We start from the raw sequence: 23116 nt of genomic DNA on the forward strand, positions 1-23116 counted from the left end.
TTTTTTTTTTTGCATGAGTAGGATCAGCAGAGGGTGCTCCTTGCCCGCGCTCGCAGCCTGCATGCTCCTGCGTGGCAGATGCTTGCTGCAGCAAAGTGCAAATTCGCTGTGCCTTAATCCCCAGCAAACAGATGCTCATCCCAATTTCTCTTCACTTCCGCAGCCGTAAACATGCCCCGAGAGCCCGTAAAAGCAGTGTTTAAATCCCCTCCTTGAAATACCAGGTGGCAGAGCCACGCAGGCAGCTCTTGCTGCCTCCCCACCTCCAAACCCTGACACTTGACCACGCTGTTTGCAGCGGGGATCGGGGAGGATTAGGAGCCACATTTAATCTTCCCAGAATACCTAATCCTCCGGGGCTGAACGAGCTCAATCTACGCACAAACACAGCCCACGGTGCTGGGTGCCCACCCCATCCAAGCCCCCCAAATCCTGCTCCCAATTTATCCTCATTCTTGCTGGGGTTCTGGGCAGGGGGGAGCGTGCGGCTGGGTGTGCTCAGACCGAGCTCAGCTCCTTGTGAGAGTATGGGATGGAAGAGGAAGGTTTCTTTACAGTGCTTAATTTCCATGCTGCTAGGAGCAAATCAGCCCGTGCTCGGAGGTATGAAGTGAAATGTCTTGTCACATCATCAAAAAAACACACTTGGGGTTTTCAGCTGGGGGAAAAAATAGGTAGGAGGTGGGGTATGAAACAAGGCAAGTTTGCCACCGTGCTTTTTTGAGGCCCCTCTGACTTCTCCCGTACCAGCAAAGACAAAGGCTCCTCCAACCATCCCTGGAGGTGTTCAAGGAAAGGTTGGACGTGGTGCCTGGGGACGTGGTTTAGCAGGTGACATTGGTTGGAGGGGAAGGTTGGACCAGATGATCTTGGAGGGCTTTTCCAACCCGCAGCCAAACCCAGTAGCCATGCTCCCTCTGCTGGTCTCTCCTCCTGGCAGTGCCACCAGGGAGGGAAGGACGGACGGACAGCCCAGGGTGGTGCTCGGGGGGGCTGTACACGGCCAGAAGAGGTGTCTCTGGGCTCAGCTGGCAGCTGTGTGTTAGCAGAGAGGTTGGTCTGACTCTGCTCAAACTGAGGCTTATGGCCAGAAACAGATGACAGGATACATATTAAATATAGCCGCGTGGATAGCTCGCAGCAATTCTAACCTTGAAATAATTACTCGGGAAGCCGTTTGGTGTTTCCTATTAAATGCTGCAATGCACTACCTGTCCCTTATGGTAAAACCCACCAGGAGCTCTCCGGCTGTGGGTTCCCATTCCTCCCCACGAGACTCTGATCTACTTTTGAGGGGCTTGCCTTGCAGCTCAGCCAGAAGCCCTTAAATCACTGCAAAAGTTCCCGATAAGGGCCCTGGACAAGGGCCCGGACAAGTCTGGCTAGCATTTGCCGGCTTCCAGTACAAAATTAAATCATCTCCAGCAGTGAGGACAGAGGGGGATGGTCTGGTTAAACCCAGCACATCCATTTCTGCCAGTTGTACCCCGATCTGGTGAGCGGCGATCCCAGTTTGCACAGTGCCACTAACTGGACATGGTCACAGCCAGCACCGCCTTTTGCATCTTCACCTTCTCCACCCCAAGAAGGAAGGAAGGAAAATTAAAATGAAGGGAGCGGAATGAAGGAGAATTCAAAAAGCTCTGCTTTTCCTGGCGCAACATTTGATCTGGGAGTATTCTGGAGGTGGTTCCTCCAGAGCCGAGTGGTGTTTCCACTCTGATGACACGGAGCAATGTTTGCTGGGACACGCTGACTTGTGCAACAAGGTTGTGGCGTGGCAAAGCCCACGTTTTACCTGCAGCATGGGGGTCAGTATCGTACTGAGCTGTGGCTTGCAAAAAGGGGTGACATGACATCAAAAGATGCATTTTAGGCACCATAATTTGGGGGGCAGATGTGCCCAAGTGGGTTGTTATAACACAAGTATGCATTGGATCCATTCAGAAATGGTAAGAGAGATCCAGACAGACCCCATCTATTCTTTTCTGTTGTTGTTCAGCTCTGATTTCTGCCTTAAATTAATCTCCTTGCTCTCAGGGCTTGCTTTATTATTTGTCTTTCAAGAAAGGGCAGTAGCAGCAGCGTCCAGTCCAAGAGAGCTGGGAGGACAATTTTGGCCTCCTGCTTTCATCACTGACCTCCAAGCACCTCCTCCCTGTGCCACAGCGGATACCCCCAGACCCACCTCTGAGCACAAAGGATGCGCTGAGGCCGGCCCTTAGAGGTTGGTCCCCAAAACCCCTAAAAGCCAAAGGGATCGGCGGCGCTTACCGTGACGGGGAAGTAGTCCCTCATGTACCTCCAGACGATGCTGTTCCGTAAAAACTGGATCCGTCTCCCACCTCTGCTGGGTGCTTCCCTGTCCGTGAGCCACCACGCGGCGTAGAGGGCACTGAGCAGCCAAAATCGTGTGAACAAGAGGCCGATGAAGAGAGCTATGCAGCACTGTGCTGGGAGGAAAGAGAGAAAAACAGCGGTGAGGTAGGTGGGTATGGTTAAAATTGGTTCTCCTGAAGGGACTCAGTTTGGTTGGCCCTCATGTCCCCCTCTTCCCTGACGGACCTCTGTCTGCAGAGGGTCTTGCAGGTCACATCTCCATTCCTTTTTTCTTGCAGGTCACATCTCCATTCCTTCTGCTCCAACCTCTGCCGTATTAATGTTCATGTTTCACCCCAGTGCTCCCATTAACATCCCCGGATGGCACCTGGCATTTTGTGATGGCAGCAAACCAGGGCACCGTGTCCTCTCTGCCCAGCCCCGACCGCTTTGTCCATGGTTTCCTCATTTTGAATTACTGCCCACGATTATTTGATTTTTATCTTCCCATGTATAAGAGTTTACTTTTTATTTATTTATTTATTTTCTTATTGATTCTGGACCTTTTCCTCCACTTCTTGGGCTCACTTTAAGCCCTCATCTTGGCCTGCAGAGGGTTTTCAGTCCTTTCAGCTTGGTGTCATCATAGATTTTACAAGCATGCTCTACTTCATTCCCCAAATCATTAATGACTTGGGACTTTCCCAAGTCATTAAAGACCTTCCTGAGTTGCTTCCAGTCAGTGCTCAGCGTTGTCCTCTACCTCCTGCCTCCCTCTCGCCCTGCGCTTTGGCGGGGGAACAAGAGAAGAAAAGTCTGAGCAAACAAGCGTCGCTTGGCATACCAAATCCCACCCGAGCCCAGCACCGTGTGCCTGCACAGAAACTGGGAAGCACTGGTGGCCACCGGGTAAAGGGGATACCCTACAAAGTGCCTAGGAAACAGCAGAGCTGTGTCCTCTCCATCAGCCCCCCTGGAAGCCTTGATGGCCCTGTCCCTCAGGGTGCTGTTTGGGAAGGGAGAGACTGAGCTAAAAACCACGTTCTCCTTCCCAAGCTCACGGGTTACACCGTGGGTGGTGTGTTCTGTGCTTTTTTCTACCAGAGCAGAGGTATACGATGCTATATATTGAGACCTCTTAATTCCTGATTGCTTTTACTATAAAGGGACCGAGGGATGAGCCTCAATGCAGTTTTCTCTAAAAAAAAAAAAAAATATGTGGTTTTCTATCACATTGTCCCTGATGCCTGACCTCTTTCAGGTTTTGGGAGTATTTCACGTGTTCTCATCGGAAGAGAATATCTTGATAAGGATAAGTAGATTTGGTCTGCAGTCTATTTTTGTCATAAGTCACCCTGATCCCGGAGCTTTGTGTGTTCAAACAAATAAACGCCACTTTTGTAAAGTGCTGGCATGATGGTACTGATAATTCTTACTGGGAAAATAATAATAATAATAATAAAAGTAATAATCTAACAGGATCCTAAACCTTCTTGAGGCTGAAATAGGTTTTCATGTCCTCATGCAGGCAGAAGCACCGTGGGGAGCAGTGTTTGAATGGGAAGGCAAGGCAGGCCCCTGGGTGCAGAGCATGGGGAAGCACTGCAGAGCTCTGCACAGTTCCTCAAAGCTCCAGGTCGGGACAAACTGCGGCTACTGGTGCCACTCCTTTGAAATGCCCCAATCTTTATAACTCTCAAGGAAAACAGCGTCCAACATGAAAGGAAGCTCCAAGGTCCAGACGACACACAAGCGCTGCTCGGGGAGGTTGCAGGTTGCACCGCACCTACCAGCCAGGTCACCGCGTCTGCTGCAAAGCTGTGCAATGCCTAATTCTCCTTTTATCACGCCGTGCAAAGCTCAAGGTATGCCCTGCAAGGTGGAGGAGTGGCTCCGGTCCAGATCCACGCACTTACCATCCAAGTTGGGCTTTATCTTGCAATATATAGTAATTAATTTCTCCCTCGGTTCAACTTTTTTTTTGGCAGGGCGGAATTTGCACGCGGTGACCTTCTCTCAGTATTGAGTGCTTGTAAAATCTGGTGGAGTTCTGCTTGCTACAGGAGAGGCGCCTGTTCCTGTGCCAGCACAGACCCGACTTGCTAACAGACACCCGTGTGCCCTGTCCTCAAACTCTTCAACACAAGCAGAGCATCCGCAAGGCACTGAAAAATAACATCGCACAGGAGAAAGGGCCCAATCCTGCGACCACCTGATTTAAGGGCTAGAGGGAAGGATCGTGCTGCAGGACCGAGATTTATTTATGTTCCTGCGGATCCCCAGACTTCCCTGAATCAAGGAAGATGAGGAAAGCCAAGGGTTTCTTGCCTGCCCTCCCCTCGACCAGCAACCACTTCAGAGCTGCGCAGATGAGAGCCGTATTTTCCTTGGCATCTGCTTTCCTACAAACAACTGTCATTTTCTGGGCTCCCTGCCAGGCGTCCACTTTAAAGGATATAACGAACACGGCATTAGGCCCTTGGCCAGGGAACCTCAGCAGATATCTCCCTTCTGGGGCCAAACTGCAGCCGACACACCACCCGCTGTGCCCACGCAGCAATCCGAAAAGGGCCGTCGGGTCTCAGGAAAGCTTCTGGAAGCGATGGCAGCCTGCGTCGTGATGGGGATGGGGAGAAACCTGTGGTCCCCAGGTCATTTGAAAGCTGTCTTTGAGCCCCATCAGGTGGTAGGGCTCTGCAGAGCCAGGGACCCAGCAAGGATGGGGACTGCAGGTGCGTCAGGCACACACGTGGCAGTGGGATGTGGTTGTAACATTGCCTTTACATTATTTTTTTTAAGGGAAAGGGAGGGGAATATTATTTCCAGTGTTCAGCCACAGCATCCCTACAATACCCACCTCTCTGCCCCATAGACCCTTTGTTTCCCAGCCCCAAGCTCCAGTCTTTCAGGCCACACTGGCACAACCAGGAGGAACGAGAAGGTCTGGGGGTGTGGGGTCAGGTAAGCAATGCTGGATCAGACAGACCCGATCCTCTTCTCCTCCTTCTGCAGGTCTTGCCTCTTCATGGGAAGCCAGCTGTGCTAAACAGTGCTAAAAAAGAGTGTTCTGTGCAAATATTGCCCCGTGGAGACCCAGAAGTGGCAGGGTACAGAAATGGCTTATGCCTTTGTGAGGCCTCTCGAGGAAAGTATCGCCACGGGTCTGAGGGCACCGTGCAATCACATCAGTTCGGTTATCTGGAAACGGCCAGATAATCCCAGGCTGGGCAGAGACTGCCTGCAGCCCTATCTGCTCTGCCATGGAGAGCAAGGAGACACCCCTTCAACCTAAAACCAAAGGGCCCGTGGCAAGGACAGCTCCATGCAGACCCTAAACCTCACATTTTCTGTTCAGGACAGGTGTCAGGAGGTTTCTCTGCCCTTGTCCATGGCAAGGTGTGTGGATACTTTGTTCTCCAGGACCTGGCACCTCTCATCTCCATGGCCAGAGGGGAGCCAGCTAAGAGAAGGCACATCCACGAGGACATGATGGCCCTCTTGTCTCCCCCCGCAGGCTGGGCACTTTCCTGGGAAGGTTTCCCTCAAGGAAAGGGACCTCCTGAAGGAAAAATGAAGTATTGGCGGTGGGGATCCTGGGTTAAGTAGATTTAACGTGAGCTGCAAGTCCCTCTCCAAAGGGAAACAGGGACCAGAGGAGGATGCTCTGCAGGGTTTACATGCTGAGCCCATGGGTACAGGGGTTTCAGGATGCATCTCCAAAGGGAGGTGAGATGCTACAGAGATGGAAAAGAACTGGATGGAAAAGGTCTGGACATCTACTGATGCTGGCTTGGCAGAGAGGTGAACCCTGCTGCACCAAAACCACGGGTATGCCACATACAACGCACGCCTACGTGCCAAGGGCTCCATGTGAGCCCTGAGCTATAAGCACATGGAAGACTTTTTTGGCCAAGTCAACACAGGGGCCACGTCCTATCAAAGAGCTGCTGGGCCCAGAATTTGCTCGTTCAGCCTCAAATATGGGAAAGAGGAGCTTTTGGAAAGAGATTTTTTGGGCATTGCAGCAGCCTTAGAGCAGGTCAGACTCACGCTGCAGTTACCAGGAGGATTTGCAAGATGCACGTTGTGGTCCTCAGTGCCAGTCCAGAGCTCTCAGCACAGACGAGCCGAGGTTGTGGACTACTCTCAGCCACCAAGGGGCTGACTCACGCTGGCACTGCACGCCCTTTGAGCCAGCCTCACAGACTGGAAGGGTTCAAGGGCTGGGTGTGCTGTGCTGGCTCCAGAAAGGCAGCAGGCACAGGACTCCTGCCCCTGCCAGGGGCTGGTTAGCATGGCCTCGGCCACGAGTACTTCCACGTGGTGTGCCTGGAAAGGTGCCCGTGCCCAAGCATGAGAGAGGCTGGGGGAAGTGTTGGAGCAAACTGATGATTTCAGTGTCCTGTAGAAGCCTGGCCCCATCGTATTAGGAGGTGGCACTGGTCTGTACTGGGAGGGGAAGGCATGGAAGGCAACAGGGTCCCTACCCCACACCCTACACCCATCTTTGCACCCCAAAATTCCCTTCCAGCATCCAAATCAAGCACCGTGGAGAAGGAATGAGCCCCTCGCAGGGATGCATTTGCACAGCCATGGCAACAGCAGCCTGTGGCAGTGCAGCCACAGGGCGATCTCCAGCCAAAGGGCTGTACAAACATCTGGCAGCAGGTGGCTGTGTGTTTTTGAGAGCCCTTTTCTGGCTGCAGAAGGAAGCACAGCTCTGTCTCGGCAAGAGAGGAGTAGCCAATGGTCCTGGCCTGCTCAAGGAGGAGCTGGTCTCTGTGCCAGAGGGTTAAAAGACCTCCATGATCATCTGGTCCAACCATCCTGGTCCCCCTACCCCCAATGTCACCCACTAAACTATGTCCCTGAGCACCACATCTTCACCTGGAGCAAGTTGCATTTCCCTGCAGGAGGCAGAGCCCGTGTTTTGAGCAGCTCCACGTTACCCTCTGACTACAGAGGGTTTCTCCTTTCTGCCCATCTTCTGGCTTTCAGCTGGCTCCAGCAGTCAACTCCACCACTGAAAAGTCAAGTGCCAGCCTGCTCCTGGTACCAAGGAGGGGCAAACCTACTGCGCAAGTTGTTTTGCTGGAAAATAACCATTATTACTCCTTAAGCCCTGGCTGCATCCATGCTGGAACAGAGGGACGTGTTTCTGTATCCCTTAACTTCACGGCCAAATCTCCACTACCTCCCATCCCTGCCAGGCACCATGGAAGGAAACCTGGGGGCAGGGCCAGAGAGAGAGCCAGACTGCACCCCAAAATGTCCCCAGTCCGTTTCATCCAGATCGCATCCAGGGCTTCATGTTCTTTTACAGATCTCTCCCAACGTCCAAATCTCCTCCTGCAGGGCGGTCTCCAGTGTAGAGTTTGGCAGAGCGCTGCTCAGCAGGAGCCAAACCTCTGCCACGAGGCAGGCAAGCAGCCACACCATCTGGACCAGTATGGCCCAGTGCTCCAGTCCACCAGACGCTGGTGCAGAAGTAGCTCCAGGTCTGTAGCAGAGTTTTGATGGAGCCATCTTGGAAACTTAATGAAGATCTAAAGCATAACCTGTGCTTTCTTCATTCTGGAGATGCTTGCATGCCAGGACAATTCTAAACCCAAAGTTCTGCTGCTGCTGTGTGTTGGGACTGCCTAACAAATGTCCTGCTGCGATAAAGCAGAGGGCTTTACACAGACTCCGTATGAAATGATGAAGCCAACTGGCATGATGATGGCAAACTCTGGGATTCCACCTCCCAGCCTGGCTCCTGATCACCCTGGATGGTTTTCACCCTCTAATAATCTGGCTCTGTCTCTCTCATCTTCACACTTCCTTAGACACATGGTTTTGTAGGTGATATTGGTGGTAGGTGGATGGTTGGACAAGAAGATCTTGGAGGTCTTTTCCAACCTTACTGATTCTATGACTGCCTGGTCCATCCTATCCATAACCACGTCTTTCTTTTCCACCAGCAACCAATGCCCTCCATGCAGCAGCAAGTTTGTCAGGTGGCCAGGTTGCTGCTGTGTTTCCTCTCCAGCCTTCCTGGATTTTCCCCCAAAACTGCTCTTTTGGGGCAGGCGGCATGGTCTGCACAAAGCAGGGTTCCAGTTCCCAGGGTTGCAAAGCAGAGCCCCCGTGTTCTTCCCATCACACCACACCTCAGGCACGGGAATTTCATTTCTCATGACTAATATCATTTCTCATGACTAATGCTGAGCGGGGCAGCACCTTAGACCAGGAAAACATTAAGCCTAAGGAGCAGGAGAAGCTGAAACCCCTACAAGGCTGCATAACAGCCACTGATGTGCCCAAGCACAGACACCAAGCCAAGCAGCCTGGGGCCACCATGCTGTGATCAGGTGGGAAGAGTCAAAAACAATGAGGAGAAAGGAGATGCTTTGGTGAGATGGAGCTGCCCATGCTGCAAAACAGAGGCATGTGTGTGCAACATCTGCTGCTACGCACTTGTCCTAACATGGCTTGTGAATCACTGCAGGCCCCCTAAATGCCCCTCTAATGCCCCTCTCCTTCAATTTCAGACCTTCAGTCTTCTTGGGTTGGGGAAAAACCTGCTCTGGTTTTTCAGAGAGGGAAAAGGAGCTGCCTCTTACCTAGACCCAGGAAGCTGAAGACCCACTGGACCACCGACGCGGTCTGAAGCCTTCTCTGCAGCGGCAGAGAGACCGGAGCAAACTCGATCTTCATCTTGTCTCTGCGTGTGCGCCTCGGAAGGAGAAGGGAGCTCGGCAAGTGGCGAATGCAAAGTGCAAAGTCGCCCGTCAATATTTACCCAGTCTTACAGTATAGGGGGTTGTGCAACGTGCAGTGGCACGGGGAGGAGAGGGACGGTGCTGGGAGGTGTCGCTGGCTTTGTGCCAATGTGAAAGTCACCATGTGGTTAGATGGTGAGGTTTTCAAGCTTTCCCCACCCAAATCTAGGAGTTAAACTCCCGTCAGGACCGAATTCTGCCTTCATGTGACTGTCACCTTTAAATTTCACAAAATTTAGGTGCTTCCAGAGAACATTGGGCACTTGTGCATGTGAGCCAGGCATGACCACATGTGCTTTATTTCCCCCTCCCCTACAAGCTCCCCTGTGCATGGCAGGAGGGAACAAGCAGAAGGGGTAAGCAGAGGCAGGACACTTGTATTTGCTGATGATACGGAGCTGAAGGGACCACGTGCAAGTCTCCTCCAGCACTACAGCTTTGGAAAAGGAAGATCCAACCAACCTTCTTGCTGAAGCAACTGCAGGAGAGAGCAGGAGAGAGATGTAAGGATGGAGACTGTGGGAGCAGTGTTGGCTGAGGAGGGAGGAAAAAGGTTTTTCTGAGGAGTGGCTTTATGATTCAAAATATGTAATGTGTAGATAAAGCTCAAGGCTGTGCCTGCTGGGTGTGCAAAGGGCTGGGTGGGTTTCGGTGTGAGCCATGGAGGCGTACAAACAGTGCACGGGTGTTTCACTGGGGTGCATGAGAAGGCTCATGCCTCTGCCAGATGATGGATGGATGGATGGATGGATGGATGGATGGATGGATGGATGGATGGATGGATGGATGGATGTGTGGAGGGGTGGATGGGTGGAGGGGTGGGTGGGTGGAAGGGTAGAAGGGTGGGTGGGATGATAAAGGGGTGAGTGGATGAATGAGTGGGTGATTGGGTGGGTGAAAGGGTGGATGGACAGGTGGGTGGGTGGATAGATGAGGCAGACGAGTCCATGTGCATCCTTGCATATCCTTACATGGATGAATGAGAAAGGAAGCACAACCTCCTTTTTGCATTTCTGCCTCCAAGCAGGTTCATGCACTGCACCTTTGATGCAACACATGCATCAGATTTCACCCTGCAATTTTCTGTGTGGAAAAATGTCAGAAATTTGGGGAAAAAAAGGAGTCCTTGCAGAACTCACAAACCGCTCAGGTAAACAAAGAAATCATCTCATGGGAGGCCCAAAAAACAAAGGGTCTTGTTGTAACCAGGATACAGAGTCATACAGCTAACAGACTGAATTAAACAATAAACCGATCCGCTACAAAAGCACCGGCACACATACAAAGGTGTTGCCTGCTTGTTGAAGGGGCATTTCAAATCACCAAGCTCACCGTGCCCAAGAATTAGAGAACAAAAGTAAAAACAACCCTTGGCAAAAGCAAATCAGAGGTGCTAGCTGACAAATAATCCTCCCCTTTGTCAGACCCTAGGAACACGCCAAGCTATAAGGAATTTACAGCTTTTAGATTCCATTTTCCCCGAGTTGCTACAAACCACACTGCTCTGGTGAAACCCCAGGGGCTGTTTTCCTAAAGACACCGGTTGCTTTCATTGAGCTAAAACTGTCTCAGGTGCCATTTGCATCCCTCCCCTTCCCCATCCTTTGTCTCCGGGCCCTGTCTGCTTTGGAAAGCAAAGGAGGCTTTTAACCCGTTTGGCTCTGTTGCTTGGAGACGAGTTTTCCTGGTGAGAAATCACCAGCGATTCCCAAAACGCCCTGCAGAGAGCTTCAGGTCCAGGGCTCCTGGTCCTCCCGCACTGTGCTTGCCCCAGAGTGGCTGGGGAGGCACAAGGGGGACCAAGGAGGGGACAGTCCTCGCCGCCCTGCTAGTGGAAAGGGTCCCACATGAGCCCCAAGGGACACCCAGACAGCTGGGAAGAGTTTTCTGCTCCCACATGTTTCGGGCTAAACCCCAAAGCAGTTGTGCCCCTGTTTCCCTAAGCAGCTCTTTGCTTGTGGCTTATTATTACAAGAAAACAAGCATGTTTCGGATTTAAAGCTGACCAAAGAGTGAAGCAAGGCTCAGCTGGGTAATAAATATTTATGTCCTGCTCTGCCTTGGGCATGTCATTTGCTTTTGGTATCTCTGTTTCCTTAAATCAGGAGAGAAAAATACTTATAAAGGCCTTTGAAATCTTCGGCTTAAATTAGAAAGGGCTCAGAGACTCGCAGACAGCCAGGAGGAGGCAAGAGAGATGCAGCTCTTTGCTGTGAGCGGGTAAAATAGAGGAGAAAAGAATCTGTATGGTGAGCGGAAAGGTGACAAATATTGCAGTGAGGTCTGTGTCTAGAGGCCTGAAAAACACAGGAAGCCTCCAAGCAGGGACCGTGCTTTCTGGAAGAGCTTTTAGTGGTGCTGTTGAAGCCTGTCCCTGAACCAGGAGACCCCCAAGACCACTTCCAACCAGCCCCATTCCGTGGCCCCACCATCCCAGTGCTGGATGTTGAAGTCCAAGCCCAGGATTCCCACAGGATTGCAGCAGGCCAGGCATGCCTGCATGGGCATTTGGCTTGCTTCTTTCAGCTGTCTAGCTCAGAAGGAGGCAAATTGCTCTCTGCAGGCACTGGTCTCATGCTAGGGAAGACTTCAGCCCAGGAGCTGTTGAGGAGCAGGAACTTGAAGGGCCTGTGTTAACACCTCAGGCTACTTCCAGGCCTGTGAACGGGCTATTTTGGCCCACATTAGCACCCCAGGCAACATCCAGGCCTATGAAGGGGCTATTTTGGCTCACATAAGCACCTCAGGCTACATCCAGGCCTAAGCCGTTCCTCTCTCTGCAGGGAGACACCTCCAAAGGTCTCGCCCTGCTCTTTACCAGTCCCCTTGTCCTGCTCTGCCCCTTTCCTCTTGCTCTCCCTTCCTGTTGCTGTCTTATTTTTGGCAGGAGAAAGGAAAATGGGGGTAACTGCTGAAAAAGGCACTTCCATCAGCTCTGCATTGCTTTGTAGAGAGGTCCTGATCCCATCATGGCCCCCCAATCCTGACTAAAGGGTCTTGCTGCCACTGGAGCCCCCCTCACAACTCTTAATAGCCACGGGATCATCTTTGAGGAAAAAAATATAGCAACAACAACAAAAAAAGAAGACTTTATGATGGAGCTGGGCTGGTGTGAAACCCCTCAGTCCAGAATCACAGAAAGGATTTTAGCTCTGGAGTGGCTTCATGAAGCTCTGGGACGGAGATGTAGAAGTAAAAGTCATGGAGCTGGGGCTGCAGGGCATCACCTTGCATTGTCCTTCTTGTAGGAAGGAGCAATACTTAATACAGAGCATGTATTAAGAGCAACCTTACCTCAGGTCTGCCCCTACAGTGCCACAATCCTCTTGTCTGTGCTCAGTGGGTAGTGACGATAGGGGATGAGAAGGGCGATCTTTTATTTGGCAATGAGAAGATGCAGGTTTGCTCCCCGGATCTCCGTGTAACTTCCAGCAACTTTCCCTTCCTTGACTTGGGTGATGATTTGCTGTTCAGAGCAATGATAACGGTGGGAAAACTTCACTGGCCCTCAGATCAATCTCCAGCCCCTCCGGTACCACCCACAAGTAATCCCTACAAGTCCCATGGTAGCACCTCCTGAGGAATTTTGCTGCTGTTTAATTTACACTTATTAGAAACCCCAGGGCTTTTAAACCTCAATTTTCTCAGTTTTTATAAGTTTCTCACCACTATTCCTTATTTCATTACATACCTGGGCACTTGCACTCATGTGCTCTATGATATATCTTCAACCACATTCTCCTTGGCCTTTTCCTGCTCAGGTATTTATAGTCATTTATCCAATCTCTAATGGCTTACGTTTCATCTGAGAACATAAATTCCTTTAATCCCTCAATAGGTCGTCCTCTGTAATCCCTTTATCAGTGGCCCTTGCGATTCAGTTGATCAATGTCCACCTCCGAGTACGAGAAGGAACCCGTAAAGCCCTGAGTCACCATGCTGCGGGCTTTGCAAGTCACCGAGCTTTGCAAATCAGCACAGCAGGGCGTCCCCACAAGATTGCATGGCCAGAAGAGAGCAGGTTCCACGTGGAGACCTGGCTACGCTCCAGGACTGGGGCTGAGGAGGACCTGCACAGTGCAAGGAGCAGGGCAGTGGTGTGTATTGCGTGTAGGGCAGGCCAGGAGGCTCCACTGCTGTCCTGCTTTGCTCTGTTAATAGGAGCTGGGTACAACCCCTGTTTGAGCCTCTTCTTGAAACTCCACCACATGTAGGCCCCTCTGCCACACAGCCCCAGTGGAGGAGATAGAAGCTCTCTGTTCTTCTCTTCTAGCCATAGACAACCCTCTTTTTTATCTCCAAAGACCCTCAGACACTCATGTGGACTTCTAGGTCTTCCCACCAGCCTAATTTCCCCTCCAGTGGGAAGTCAAGTTACCAGGAGAAAGCTGAAGACAACCTTTTAGCAACTATCCAGTGGTTCCTCTGAGTCCCATCCCTTCTTGGCCCATCACTCCACCAGCAGTAAATGCATCTTCCTTGTGAGGTCCTCCTTGCTGGGGAGCCCCCCACTCCCCAAGCTCGTGGGACACCATTGCGTTGAGCTTGTTCTTTGTCCATCCCCAGCTCTGGGTGGGAGAGAAGCCCACTTCTCCCTGCTGCTATTTATTTAATGCAGATCCTTTCAATTAACAGTCTTTCAGACATTACACCCTCCTCTACCTGTTGCAAAATCTCCATCAAAACGTCTGAGATCTCTCTGTGAGTGGAATTATTCTCTTTATGCAGCTCTCTGATACGGATTTCCTTCGGCTGCCATCCCATTCGGCCTTGAAGCACCCTCCCAACATATAGGAATCATAAACAAAGTTGACAAGGAGGACAAGAACTCCCCAGGCAGATCCTCATTCACAGTGGTTGTGTGTGATTATAAAATGATTTAAGACATGAGGCACCACCAAAAGTTCTCTGTAAGTGGCCACCTGCTGTGCTGTCATATTCCCTTGTCCCTGGTGGCACTTGCTGGGGACAGGAGCAATTCAGAAATGTCACTGCTGAAGAGACAGAGCCTGCAAAGCTGCGTGGGTGCCTGGGACAGCCCTGCTGTGGCAGGGACATGGAGGCAGCAGAGCCACTGGGGACAAATAGAGGTAAAGAGAGCTTGCTGCATCTCACCAGGGTAGCGTGGAGCTGAATGCTCTTCTCCAGGGGGGTCCAGTTGTGGTCCAGATCTAACCTTGGAGCTGGGGTCTCACCAGCTTCAGCCAGCAAATCTGATGTCCAGGGTGCCTCTCTAAGGGCAGAAAAAGACTCCTAAGGGAGTCTTTTTACAGCCCCGCCTTGTTATGGTGTTCATTTATTTATTTATTTTCCTATTTTCACCTCTTACTGGAGATCTCCTGCGAGAAATGGGCTGAGCTGCCATCTCCCTCCTCCGATGCTGGCGGGGAGGTCGGTGATCCCCAGGTGCCACCATTTTGAGATGGCTACTGCTGCTTTTTCCTTTTATTTATTTATTTTCAAATAAAACCATCTTCCCCTCCTGTAAGATCTTGCACTGACCTTTGCTGCACTGCTCCTACAATCCCATATCATTACTTCTTGGAATGATTGGGGGGCATGTGTGTGCATGTGGAGGAAACATGCACAGACAGGACGTGATGAGATGTCAGTTGGTGATCAGAAAACAAGGAGCCGAGCCCTCTTCACTGCCCGTTCCAGCAGGGAAAAATGGAAATCTGGGCGAGCTTTTACAGTGGCAGCAGAAACAGCTTCAGACCTGCCCCCAGGCTGGACACCAGTAGCTGAAATTCATCTGAAAGTCATCCTGGCTTCATCTGAGGGTGCCAGGAGGGGATTCACCAGGTCCCCCACTAATCAGCTCCCAAAATGTGCCCTTCAGCATTGCAGGGGGGCATCTGGAGCTGTTCCCTGCCTCTGCACCAGGGGTTGCCAGCACAGACAGGACCGAGGACCACTGCCTGGGTGTCCACCCGAAGGCAATGCTGATTCTGGGCACTCCAAAATTTGGGGTTTGCTCTGTTTTACACATCTCCATGGTATCCTGAGTGTCATGCACACTTTGCTACTGCCCAATGCAGAGCAATAGCCATGCCCTTGGCCATCCCCAACCCCATGTCCTTCCATGCAGCAGCACATTTGGCTGTGGCTGTTTCCCAGAAGAGGCTGGGGACGGGGAAAGCTGTCCCTGCTCTCTGCCACGGTGGCTGTAATTTAAACGCGGAGGCATTTTTATTTATTTAACTCCCATGCTCTCTGAGAGAGGTTTGTAGCCAGCAACTCAATCGGGCTGATTAGAGCTAATGGATTTTACTTGACGTAAGCGATTAAATTATTTCCATGGCTGATTCCTGAAAGTGAATGAGCAGCCATGCTCCGGGATTTATATATAACTGTATAGTTCACTTCAGGAGACACCAAGCTTTTTTTTTTTGTCGTTCTGCAGCTCCTTGCTTCATGCAGGTCTGCCTGGTATCTGCAGAGCCTCCTGACGCTGCAAAACCTCCCAGAGCAGCTCTGCCCATGTCTCAGCTTACGAAAAAAAAGAGAAGGGTGGTGCATGACTGAGCATTTTCATGTGAGATGAGCCCAGGAAGAGGTTCAGATTCACCCCAGTCGCTGTGCATGTGCAAATCCCCAGGTCCCAAAGGGATGCGAGGCGTTGTGCAGAACCCCAGTGAGCAGGCGTGCTGGATGCAGGGCTGGGAACGCTGCAGCTGCAAAATGGGAGCTGCTGCAATGGGTTCGTATGGGCTTGCAGCCACCAGAAACACACTAATGCACCACCTTGGGCACGGAGCTGCTGCCACACTGGTGCAGCTCCTTGAGCTGAGCCAAGCTGGGTTTGGTGCTGCAATTACAGGCACAGACCTGCCTGAAGGCAGACATTGCCCCTAAAGCTGGCAGGGTAAGAGGCTGGGGTGGGAACAAGTCTTAAAAATATTTCTTCCTGCTCCGTGATACGCTAAAGGCCATTAACTACACTGATGACCTTTAGTGCAACAAACCTGGCACAGCAGCGTGGCTGGAGTTCGGGATGCTTTCTGCAGAGCATGTTCACTGCGAGCGTCAGATCTCAGACCAAGATGCATTTTACACCCTAATAAATCACCCTGGCAGGCTTCAGGTAAATGGAATTAAAGTGAACGTTTAAAAATAAGCACATCTTTGAGGTTCAGCAGCCGACCAGCTCGATCCCTTTGCAATCTGGCAGACCTTGGGTGGGCTTTCCCATCGCAGGGCGATGCTTTTCCACTTTGCCTTGCTGCTGTTCCAATCTATTTCTTTAAAACTACAGCGCATTGGCTGCAAAAAGCCTTTTGGCTTCATCCTCTGCAGAAAGCAGTAGGTAAAAAAAATAAGAAAAAGAAAAAAAGCAGGACTTGGGCCAGGCAGCCCAATGCCAGCAGTCTGGGGATAAATCTCCCATCACTGCTGCATGGCCTGGACGAGCTGATGGCTTCATCCTGTGCAAAAGGAAAATGCAGCAGGGGGGGAACTGCATGCAAAGGTGTCATCGCTCCCTCCTGGGTTTGCCTTTGTCATAGTGGGTTTAAGAGGAAAAATCAGACTAAGCTGTGATTAGCATTTCTGTTGTGGGTACAAAGGAGCACATACTGTGTTTACTATAAAAGCAATACATGGGGAATTTTAAAAAAAAAAAAAAGTGATTCCCACCCGAATGCTGAGAAACTGCCTAAATCTTTAATGACGATCACCTCTTCTAATTGCACCAGTTGCAAAAGCAAGGACAATATAACCCTGGTGGCTAAAGCAATGCTTGTGCACAGACACCTCTATCTGCAAATAATAATGCATTTTTTTTTTTCAAGGGCAGCTCCTCCATTCAGCCAGCCCTAACAGTGAGGGCTCCGATGCCATCTGTAAAGCAGGCTACCTCTATTTACCTACAGGCAATGAAATTAAGCAAATCAAAGCAAAGATGGGAAATAAAACAAACCCTCAGGGCCACAATCAGTAAGGGTGTGCAAAGCGCTGAAGTAAAGAAACAATCCCAGCACGAGTAATCCTGCCTCTCACTGCGCTCCCAGCAGCTGCAGGCACTGTCTGGTGGGGATCAGCTTTCTGACTGCAACACACTATTCAGATGCAAGGGTCTCAGAGGGGTACAGGGTGGGATTTGGGGTCTTGGGGTCCATGGCAGGAATTTGGAGGAGCCATTGGTTGGCCTTGCAGCAAACGTGGTGTTGGAAGGGGGTGGTTTGCTTCGGTTTTGCAGCTGCAACACTGCAACGAAACGTGGAAAAATCAACAGACTAAAATAATTGTGTGTGTGCGTCTGTGCATGCATGTGCGTGTCTGCATGCACATGTGTGTGTGTTCAGCTTTATCCATAAAAAACTGACATGGGAGGGGGAATTGGTTCAGCAGCCTGGTAATGCAGCTTGTTAAAGATCTGTGCACTTGTGTGCCTCTGTATGCACTTATTTGCATGCGTGTCTGCATGTGTGTCTTTGAGCATACATGTGTGTGCACATCTGTGTAAGTACCTCCATGTATGAGTGTGTCTATGTAGGCATGAATGTGCATGTAAGGCATGTGTGCATGCCTGCACACATGTGCATGCAAGTATCTGTGTGTGTGCATGTATGTGTCCAAATATCACAGAATCCCAGAATAGTCTAGGTTGGAAAAGACCTCCAAGATCACCGAGTCCAACCTCTGACCTAACACTAACAAGTCCTCCACTAAACCATATCCCTAAGCTCTACATCTAAACGTCTTTTAAAGACCTCCAGGGATGGGGACTCAACCACTTCCCTGGGCAGCCTATTCCAGTGCCTCACAACCCGTTCAGGAAAGAAGTTCTTCCCAATATCCAACCTAAACCTCCCCTGGAGCAACTTTAGCCCATTCCCCCTCGTCCTGTCACCAGGCACATGGGAGAGCAGACCAACCCCCACCTCGCTACAGCCTCCCTTCAGGTACCTGTAGAGAGCGATAAGGAATTTGTTGCACAACAACAAATATGTGCAATTACGTGTGTGCATGTGAGCATGTATGTGTCTGAGTCCAAATCTGTGTGCAAGCATGCATGTGCATGTGTCTGTGTGTGCATGCATGTGCGTGCACTTGTGCCTGTATGTGTGCATATATTATTATGTCTGTGCATGTGTGTGCATGTATATATGTGCTTGTAACTGTGTGCATGCATGTATACATGCATGTACAAGTGTGTGCCCACATATGTGTACGTGCACATGTGGGTGTGTGCCTGACTGTGCATGTCAGTGCATATGTGTGATTGTGTGTGATTGTGTGTGTGCAAATATGTTTGTGTTTGCGCCCCTGTGTATGTGGGTGCATGTATGTGATTGTGCACGTGTGGATGAATGTCTTGCACGTGTGTGTGCGTGTATGTGTGCACATGTATCCCAATAAAAGTGTGCGTGCATGTGTGTCAGTAGCTGTGTGTGATTGTGTGCACCATTGTATCCATGTGTTTGCACAAGTGTGCATGCGTGTCGTTGATCTGTGTGCATGTGCACATGCATGTGTGTGTGCACGTGTATGATTCCATACGCAAGTTTGTGTGCAAATGTGCGTGTGCATATGTACATGCATGTGAGTGCATAGGTCTATGCACACGTAGGTGTGCGCAGGTTTAAGTGTGCATGCCTGTGTGTGCAGACACGAGCACTGCTGTATGTGCTTGCAGACAGCCGTGTGCAGGTGTGTGTGCATGCATATATGTGTGCGTATGCTTGTAAATGTGTGCTTGTGTGCATGCATCTGTTACGTGTGTGCTTGCACGTGGATTAATATACAACTATATATAATACTAATTATTTTATAACGATATATAATACTATTTATTTATAACTATATGCACGGTTTTGCATGTGCATATCTGTGCAATTGTGCAAGTGATTGCACGTGTGCAAAAATGAGCGTGCAAGTGCATGAGCACAAGAGAGTGTGTGTGTGCATGTGTGTGCAATAAGTCTCTGTGTGTGGATGTCTTCCACAAGTGTACATCTTCCAGGAATGTGTGCAAATGTGTGCGCCTGCACGTGTGCAGGTATGTGCATGCATGCACATGCACATATGGTTGTGCAAATGTGCACACATGTGTAAGAGACGTATGTGTGTGCCTTGTATGTGTTTGCATTTTTTGCGTGCACATGTATGTGCATGTACACGTGTGAGTCTGAGTGTGCATGCACGTATGCAAATGCTCATGTGCATGTATGTGAATGCACTTCTGTCTGGTCACTTGGGTCTTGTCCACATGTGTGACTGTTGCCTATATGTGTGCATGCATGTGCGCAGGAATGAGTGCTCACGTGAATGTGCACATGTGCATAGCCACGTGCAGGTATCTGTGCATGTGTGAATGTTCATACATGTGTATGGATGTGCGTGCATGCATGTATTTGTGTGCATGTCCACGTGTGTGCAGATGTATGCACATGTTCGTGTGTGTATGTATGTGGTGCATGTGTGTGCACTTGCGTTCATGTGTGTGCACACATGCGTGTGTGTGCATGTGTGTCTGTGCGTGTGCACGTGTTCACTTGTGCACGTGTGTGCACGTGTGTTCATGTGTGTGCATGTGGCGCATGCATGTACATGTGTTAGCGTGCATGCACGTGTTGCATGTTTGTGCACGCGTGTTCGTGCGTGTGCACGCGTGTTCATGCGTGTGCATGTGTGTGCACGTGAGTTCATGCACGCACACGCGTGTTCCCGTGCACACACACATGCATTTACACGCACACACTCCCGCCCACCTCCCTGCACACCCTTACACCCCCTCTCCCCCCGTGCACGCCTTCCACCCCCCTCGCTCCTTGCACACTCGGCCGTGCACGCGCCCCCTCAAGGTGCACGCGTGCAGGTACACCCCTCCCCCTCTCCACGCCCCTCCCCCTCCCCAAACAGACCCCTCCCCCTCCTCCCCCCCCCCCCCCATCCCCTCCCCGCGGGCGGGGCGCGTTGCGCTGCGCTGCGCTGCGCGGTGCCTGCGCTGCGCCTCCCCGGGCGCGTCCCCCTTTCCTCGTCCCCCTTCCTCGTCCCCTCTCCCGGTCCCTTCTCCCGGTTTCCCTCCCGTGGCCACCATGGCGTGGCCCTGCATCACCCGCGCCTGCTGCATCGCCCGCTTCTGGAACCAGCTGGACAAGGCGGACATCGCCGTGCCCTTGGTCTTCACCAAATACTCGGAGGCCACCGAGCAGCAGCAGCATCCTCAGCATCCCCAGCACCCCCAGCAGCAGCAGCAGCCCCAACCCGTGGTCCCCGCTCCCCCTCAACGCCCCTCGGTCCCCATCGCCACCCAGCCCGGGGCTGATGCCTCTGCTGCTGCGGGAGGAGGAGGAGGAGGAGGTGGGGAAGCGGTTCCCGGCTCGGCACGGCCCGGCCCGGCCCCGCACGCTTCTCCCCCCGCCGATTCGGTGATGCGGCACGACTACAAACCCTGGAAGGTGCAGCGGCCGGAGCCCAGCTGCAAGCCCAAGAGCGAGTACCAGCCTTCGGATGCGCCCTTCGAGAAGGAGACGCAGTACCAGAAGGATTTCCGCGCTTGGCCCATCCCCAAAAGGGGGGATCACCCCTGGATCCCCAAAGCGGGACCCTCTCCGGTCCTCGGTCCGGAGCGAGCATCCCCGGAGAAGCCGGCTCAGGAGAAGAGGAGGAAGAAGGAGGAAGACCCCGAAGCCGAGGAAGAGCATCCCAAAGCCGGGGCCGGGAGGGAGAAGGGCCGGCAGAAGGGCGAGGAGCCCGGGGGGCAGCAGGCGGAGGCGGGCAGGGGCAGGGCGGCCGCCGATGCCCTCAACAGGCAGATCAAGGAGGAGGTGGTGGCGGCGGGGGTCAGCTCGTCCTACAGGTGAGACCCCCCCGGGGCCACCCCTGCCCACTCGGTGGGACGGGGGAATGAGGCTACAAAGCTTTACGGGGCCGGATCTTGGGGTGCAGATGGGGTGCGGGTGGGTGCTGCGCTGGGGAGGAATGTGCAGGGTCTTTGGGGAGGGGGGGAGGGTTCACAGCTCCGGATGGGGTTGCAACCCCAAATTACCCACCATGAAATTGCCAATTCCTACAATTCCCACTCCTGAAATTCCCACCCTGAATTTTCCACCCTGAATTTCCCACCCCAAAATTTCCCACTCCCAAATTTCCCACCCGCAAAATTCCCACCCCCAAACGCGCCCCCCCCCCCCCCCCCACCAGCACGGGGAGCTTTGGGCCGTTTCACCCCCACACCCAAATCCCTGCTGGTCCTTCCCCGTGCCCAGAAACCCGCTGCGACCCCACCGGCGCCGATCCCACTCGCGACGGGGCCGGTGGCATCCCCGAGACAAAGCATCCCGGGGACGCGGCGGGATGCGGGTGACGCGCGTCCTTGGGTGGGGCAGCCTTTGGATGCTGCCATGTTTAACGCGCCGTGGGGTGGCATACCCCCATATCCCTCCCCCTTTAACCCCCTCCTCGGGTCCGGGTGCCCCGATTTCACCCGAGGAAGGGACCCCCTGTTGGGCTCCGCGGCGCCAAGCTCCTCTCCGCTTGCGTTTCTGGATGCGTCGGGAATGCAAAACAAAAAGTGGCGGGGCGGCTGCTGCTGCCCTGCCACGGGCGTTTGCCACGGGGATTTGCTGCGATTGTGTTTTCCAGAGCTTTCTTTTGGCAGAGCCCACCGCCGACGAAGAGTGGGGTGGCGATGGCAGAGAGCGGGGCTGCTGGGGCTGGCTGGGAGCAAAGCCTCACCGCGGTCCTGTCGCTTCTCCCCGTGCCTACACGGTGGGGATGGTGCTAGGAGAAAGCCTGCTTTTCTTCCCTGGGGAGGGTTAGGGAGCAGGCTGTGCCATCAAACAGGTAGTAAAATCCATGCGGATTTCAAATGCAGCTGGGTTTTCTCCACTCTCTGGGAAGGAAATGGCTCAAACACTGAGATTTGGATTATTTTTTGGGCTGTAGGCTGTGTCCGGGCCTGGCTCTCCCTGGGGATGCCAGGGATGCTCTGGGGACTGATGCATCCAGCTCCTGGCGGTCCTCTGAGATGCCAGGGATTTGGGGGTTCTCTGTTCTTGCTAAGGCTAAACCCTTTTGTAGGGAAAAGGGTTTTCCAAGCGTGACACGCCGTCATTTTACCCGCTTTTGTGCCTCTGTGATGTTCGACTCGGGGCTTTTTTTGTCTGCTCGTCTTACAGGGTGTAGGTTTTTCGGTGCTGGAAGCCGTCCAGGAGCTGGAGAGCCGCTGTGCCGCTCTCTTCCACTGGTGCAAAGGGTAATTAGGGTTATTTCCCCAAACCTTTGGATGCTCAGCATCCTGCCCTTCGATGCAGCCACCGTCGCAGCGGGGCAGGCTGGGCTGTGCCTTCCCCTTCCCCCCCCAAAAAAAAGGTCTTGGGGCAGTTCAGGTGTTGGACTCAAGGGGAACCTGAAGGCTTCAGCCTTCCCCGTGTCGCTCCTGAGCTTTCAGGACACCCCCAGGGCTTCTCCTTCCCCCCCCAGCTTCCCCACCATGATTTTCTTCCCTGCAGCTCATTGCAGGAGGAGCTGTTCACTCTGCCACCCAGCCCTGGGCCGTAAGCGCCTCTTCATCAATGCATTAGCCATGTTATGGCTAATTGTTATCATTTTCTGCTCAATTTAGGCATCTTTTAAGTGTTGCTTATTGTCTGGGTTCTCATTAAAAGCCAAATTCCCCAAATCCTTGTTACTATTGAGAACCCTGCTGCTCCCTGGAGCCTCTACGGGGTGAGCCTTGAACATCTCCAAGGACGGAGACACCAAAAACCTTCTTGGGCAACCTTCAGGGCCACCCAGCAGCCAAAACCATCCCCTAATGACCGGGGAGCAGCAAGGATGGGCTTGTCCTCTGCGCCCTTTGCCGTGCTCGTGCGTGGGTGAAGCCTCCCTGCGAACACCAGCACAGGGAGCAGGGGGAGATTTCCTTACAGCCCTTGGCCACCGCTGCAGGTCAGCGTAATGGGATGCTGGGCGGCAGCTCAGGGGTGAAGCCAAGGAGCGTTTTTCTGATGGTTTTTAAACCGCATTAAAAACACAAACGCCCCACGTTTGTTAGTGTTTGAGCCCAGAAGGACTGCATGCAC

At 52.3% G+C, this 23116-nt stretch overlaps 2 protein-coding genes across 3 annotated transcripts in view; one reads left to right on the forward strand and one right to left on the reverse strand.

Moving 5' to 3' along the window:
- Positions 1-9062, reverse strand: part of MOGAT2 (monoacylglycerol O-acyltransferase 2) — a 19159-nt gene extending 10097 nt beyond the window's left edge. Inside the window, exons 1-2 of the mRNA XM_035344094.1 lie at positions 8925-9062; positions 2275-2453 (exon numbers count right to left, since the gene is read on the reverse strand). Of these exons, the coding sequence (XP_035199985.1) occupies positions 2275-2453; positions 8925-9018 (273 nt within the window). The 5' untranslated portion in view covers positions 9019-9062. The remainder of the gene's footprint in view (positions 1-2274; positions 2454-8924) is intronic.
- A 10938-nt stretch (positions 9063-20000) lies between these two features.
- The window catches only part of MAP6 (microtubule associated protein 6), a 35597-nt gene continuing 32481 nt past the window's right edge, over positions 20001-23116 (forward strand). For both annotated transcript variants that reach the window (XR_004755513.1, XM_035343955.1), the window contains exon 1: positions 20001-20889. Coding sequence is in view for 1 of the 2 variants with exons in the window: in XM_035343955.1 (XP_035199846.1) it covers positions 20126-20889 (764 nt within the window). In the remaining variant the exon portion in view is untranslated. The remainder of the gene's footprint in view (positions 20890-23116) is intronic.

This window comes from Oxyura jamaicensis, chromosome 1, assembly GCF_011077185.1.
Source record: "Oxyura jamaicensis isolate SHBP4307 breed ruddy duck chromosome 1, BPBGC_Ojam_1.0, whole genome shotgun sequence".
Classification (NCBI taxonomy): domain Eukaryota; kingdom Metazoa; phylum Chordata; class Aves; order Anseriformes; family Anatidae; genus Oxyura; species Oxyura jamaicensis.